The sequence below is a fragment of the Anticarsia gemmatalis genome, chromosome 11 (genome assembly GCF_050436995.1).
Source record: "Anticarsia gemmatalis isolate Benzon Research Colony breed Stoneville strain chromosome 11, ilAntGemm2 primary, whole genome shotgun sequence".
Taxonomy (NCBI): Eukaryota; Metazoa; Arthropoda; class Insecta; order Lepidoptera; family Erebidae; genus Anticarsia; species Anticarsia gemmatalis.
The window spans coordinates 11,118,762-11,123,889 of NC_134755.1; the positions used below are offsets into that span (position 1 = coordinate 11,118,762).

At 35.9% G+C, this 5,128-nt stretch overlaps 1 protein-coding gene across 1 annotated transcript; it reads right to left on the reverse strand.

Moving 5' to 3' along the window:
* Window positions 1-224: 224 nt before the first annotated feature.
* On the reverse strand, window positions 225-4,894 carry LOC142976670 (uncharacterized). Its single transcript, XM_076120164.1, has 6 exons — window positions 4,312-4,894; window positions 3,406-3,595; window positions 2,664-2,849; window positions 1,706-1,905; window positions 1,215-1,404; window positions 225-705 (listed from the first exon to the last, which is right to left on the reverse strand). The coding sequence occupies exons 1-6, from the start codon at window positions 4,873-4,875 to the stop codon at window positions 497-499; spliced, it is 1,539 nt and encodes a 512-aa protein (XP_075976279.1). The 5' UTR covers window positions 4,876-4,894; the 3' UTR covers window positions 225-496.
* Window positions 4,895-5,128: the final 234 nt, after the last annotated feature.

A 5,128-nucleotide genomic window follows, 5' to 3' on the forward strand; every position in this document is an offset into this window, starting at 1 on the left:
AAATTAGATAAGGACAAACAGATCTATGGACATTTTCATTCATAAAAGTGCGTTTCAAAATGAAAGTGTTAATGTATGTTTTTGCCTGTAATTGTACAAAATGTAATCAATAGTAAATTATTGCACTGTGTGAGTATTCAAAGGTTGAATAACATTTCCTCAAATTAGTTCTTATTTATTTATTTAATAGTAGTTTGTTCTTCATTTTAATATTGTCAGTAAATTTAAGTTTCATCAAGAGTTAGGTTGTAATTTACAGTCTTAAGATGTCAAATAGAAATGAGAGTAAAACTAAATAATTGTTGGCAATCCTAATTTAATCTATTCACAAATTATTGGAATCTTAAAACTAATTATTATTGAGTATTATTACAACATGGAATTATTTGCTTGTCTTCATTTTGCGCAGGCATTTTATGGACCACAATTTGTTGGTAGCCCGGCGATATTTTGTTGTTCGATAGTGGCCCGTGTATTTTTTTGGCATTTAAATAGTTTAATTGATCATGCAGCTGGTTCCGTTAATCTTAGAGCTTTCGCCGAATAGTTCCATTGCCTTCTTGATGTCGAATATTCTGGGGTCCATGGAGTCCCTCTTAAAGATGGCCAGCTGTCCAGAGTCACAGCTCCTCATGAGAAGAAGGTTTTTGTAGACCAGCCACTGGTCTGGACTTTCCATTATCAGGTGTATTGAAGTTTTTCTCGCTGGAATAATAGATGACGTTATTATTTTGACTTGTTTTATGTAACGAAAATAATGTTGTGATCTCAACAATGCATACGATTGTTTTTGTGTATGCAATTACATCACACCTGTTACTCTTTAACCAAATGACATCAGCTACTGTTGTAACTCATACACAATTTTTTAACTGTTTAACCAATTATACTTGAACAATTGACTGTTCTATACTTGTGTGAGTATGTTTACAACGGATTTCTACTAATATAGCAGAACGCAATCATAAAAGACTAGGGGTCATGCAATAACTGGTTAAAACCGTAAAACGATTAAAGTTTCATCAGTAAAAAATCTCCAGTGTCGGTACTAAAGAATATCAAGAATTTGACTTTTAAATGAACTGAACATTAGTCCCTAAGACAGCCACTAGGGACGCTGATCAGATGTTCATACAACAATTTCCCGATAGCTGGCCGGTCATCGATAGTCGATAGTAGAAGAAAATCGCCAGTCTGGTTATTAATATACTTACTAATATCTTTTTCCGTCTCATCAATGATGACGTTCTTCATGACTCCCTCGTCGTACATGGATCCCATTAGGAAGTGCCTCCTCTTTACGCCGATACGGTTGGTGTGACGCAACTTAATTTCTAGCAGGATTTTTCTCCAGTCGATCGAGTCATTGAACGTGCCGTACTTTCTTGCAAATCGTTGTTGATCCTGGAGAAAGAAGAAGGTATAATTAGAAGAAATGTACCTTGTCTTTGCAAAGGTTTTTATTGAAATCCAGTATCATTTAATGTTTTATCAATTTCAGCTGTTATCTGCTTTAATGGTAACAGAAATCGTCTAGAAGAAGTCTTGATACCTGGGAGTTTACATATGTCATAGTTCTTGCAGAAATAAAAATATTCCAGCCAGTGTTTGGCCCATTTTTTAAATGAAGGAGCGAAGAGAGAGAGACCAGTGCCTTGCAGTACAACAGTGCAGTAACGATAAAAAGAGTATAAGAGGTACTTACTTTAGGCGTCAAAGCTACAATAATAATTCTTATAGGGTTGAGTTTCATAGTGGAGTCCACAATCTTCCAAATATCAGCCATCTCGGTAATCTCAAACGGTGTAGTCTTCTTGAACGAAGGGCAGTCGTGTCTGATCATCTTTCTTGGTTTGTACTTCTTGTAAGACTCTTCTGTCGTGCTTTCTTGCTCTTGTAATTTGTCTAGAATTATAACTATTTTGAGTAAATTAGCTATTTATTTGAATGGTCAACTTAAATTGTGTACTTTTTGTTTCTCATCTCACCTTACGGCAAGTGACAATGAAGACGTTATATGTTATCCAAGAGATATACATTTATGCTACTTTGATTATTCACAAATCTATGCTACTATGTGATAGAAAATAATTTTGTCATCTGAACTACTTTAAATAGGATTTTTGCTACTTGCAGTTGTAGTTGATGAATGTTAAAAAAGAAAGTGTATTTACCTGTTCCTTCTTGCGTTACGAAGTCTTTGGTCTACCAGCTTGAGCTACTTCTGTGCTAGAATAACTGTGTTATCTTCATATTCTAGATTAAACACTTACGTCATATAGGTAGGTTATATTATGCATTGATGTTACAGAATAAGTTGCGAGTGAAACTATTGTTTTGTGCAATTGGGTGAAAATATTTTTTGTACTGTGACTAGTTTATTTTATTGTCGTAATCAAGCGAGAGAAAATATTCTTCTAGAGTAACTGTAGGTAGTGCTGAATTACAACTAACATATCTACTTAGACGTGGTAACAAATAATTACTTTGTCATGAATTAGGGTAATACGATACAGATACACTACTAATAGTGGTATTTAAAAATTAATTATTAGAAATCACAATACATTAACACAAACTACTACTACTTTATTAACATAAATGCTCGTTAACACATCCCACTTTGAGCCAGGGGAATTTTTGTTTTTGACATGCAAAAGTACCATTCAACACTTCAGGTTCGCCGAAGTTTCTTAAAGCCTCGTTGATGACTGCAGTCTTGGGGACAGTGGGGACTCTGGAGAAGACGGCCAGGTCACCAGTTTCACAGTCCCTCATGAGGAGCAGGTTTTTCACAACCATCCATTGATCAGCATTTTCTCGGTGGAAGGATACAGATGTGGAGTTGGCTGCAAACAGAATTCGATGATACGTTTCGATCACTTTCTCGGTTTTATTATTGTTTGATATTAATTTAAAAATTAATTACATGATTTTAAAGGATAAATAAATCGAAACCACCATTGTCCTACTACTTAGCAGGGTATCCTGCCGGCATGTTTTGCCTTCACCATGCTAATTTCAGGAGATATGATGGGGTAGATGAATGTTACAGACACATCATTTTTTTAGTAGACTACCAGTTTCTAATAAATACAATCTAGTAACATATGACTTAATAGAATATGAAGCAAGCTAATGACATTCACAATTCAGGTTACCATAAATCGCGTTTAAATTTTTTAACTGCCATTATTATTGCCCTAGTTGAGTTACCAAATTAACAAGCACCGAGTATTATAAACCCTCGATTTCTGAGTTACATTACGCGATAGTTTATCCATTCTATAGCATTTAAACATTTATAAAAAAACGCTATTGAATGAATAAATAATGAATAGATTAACTACCGCTAAATGTACCTCAAAAACCGGGCATAAGACATGTTCAGGTAGCACTACTTACTGATACGATCTTCTTCAATAATAATATTATCCAGTACTCCTCTCTCAGCCTGGGTGGAGTCAGCCTGCAGGAAGTGCTTCCTCTTCACACCGACACGGTAGCTGTCACTGGACCTCACCTCCAAGATGCACTTGTTCCATTGGATCGTTTTGTTGAAGGTACCGTAGATTAACGCGTATTGCTTCTGTTCCTGTATTTGAGACAATATATAATTTAATCATTGTTCTAGTAAGAGAGGAGCTCGTTACCAGCAGCCGCGCGGATTGATCTCTGAGGTTAAGCAACGCTTGCCGAGGTTGATCTGTGGATGGGTGACCATCTTTTACATATCGAGTTCCTCCGTGGTTCGGAAGGCACGTTAAATTGTAGGTCCCGGCTGTCATTTTCGAAGATCTTTGACAGTCGTTACAGTTACTGAAGGGTATCGAGTTATAACCCAGATATTGGGTTGTGGAGGTCAGATAGGCAGTCGCTCCGTGTAAAACACTGGTATTCAGCTGCATCCGGTGAGACTGGAAACCGACTCCAACATAGCTTGGAAGAAAGACTATGCTGATACAGATAATTGTTCTAGTAAGATTATCTTTAATGTAAATTTGTAGGTCTGTGAGTTTTCGTTCATAAAACGACCGCTACATATTCCAGTAGTTGACCTAGTTTAAGTAAGTAAACCTAGTTCAGAGCAATGACGCTTATTGACTTTGCAAAGTGACTGTAATTTTAATTAACTAAGAACTTGTGGGACCCTTTATGTGCCGTAGACATTCAGGCAGTATACTAAAGCCATTGATTCATCTACCAGCATGTGAAAATAATAGAAATGTGGCCACAGATTGGCATTTGTTTGATTGTCATGAAAATCATTTGTTTGTCATTGTTGAGTGATATGTCGTTGAAAATACTTACCTCAGAAGACAGAGTCTTAATGTAAAGCTTGAAGCACTTCAGCCTGTGAGGCATGGTGTAGTACACGATCTTCCAAACATCAGCCATTTTACTTATATTGAACTTTTTACTCTTCTTATACGATTCACAATGTATAGGAGTGTCTAAAGATAGTTCATCTTGAACAAAAGCACTGAAATTGAAAGGTGTTGTTGGTGCTTCAGTCAGCGTCGTATCTACCCTTTCTGTAGTAGTCGTAGTCGTGGTCGTAGTGGTAGTCGTAGATGACGTAGTAGTCAAAGGTTCTGGATTTGCCATTATCGGCTCTTCATCGACTATTTCATAATCTACACTCGTCGCATTCTTCTTAAACGTATCACTATAAAGACCGTTTATTTCAGATTCCTTCACATACGGCACTACTTCAACAGGATCCATTGAGGTATACTCATCGTATTCCGGCTGCCTTTTATATTTTAACTCAACAATACCTATTTCACCTTTAACACGATCACGATCACAATGGCAAGAGAAACTATAATGTAGATTTAAAAGAATATATAGTACTACTGATTTAGACCACATTTTGATATTATCTTGTAGAGATGCGATTGCTTAATGATCTACGATCGTCGTTGGCTATATTTAAATAAGAATCCGATTGTTATGAAATCTATACTTACTACAACGTGTTTACATTTCGCTTAAAAATATTTTCTTTGTCGTAAACACGACTATTGTTTAGAATCTATTACTACACTATTGTTAATTGTTATATTATGTCATGTCTATGATTTGGTTCTGTTATTTTGGCTAGGTGATTGTGAGTATGTGAGTA

Coding starts and splice junctions, on each gene's coding strand:
- LOC142976670 (XM_076120164.1), bottom strand. CDS start 4,875: ATGTGGTCTAAATCAGTAGTACTATATATTCTTTTAAATCTACATTAT. Junction 2,850..3,405: donor TATTGAAGAAGATCGTATCA/GTAAGTAGTGCT, acceptor TTCTGTTTGCAG/CCAACTCCACATCTGTATCC. Junction 706..1,214: donor TGAGACGGAAAAAGATATTA/GTAAGTATATTA, acceptor CTATTATTCCAG/CGAGAAAAACTTCAATACAC.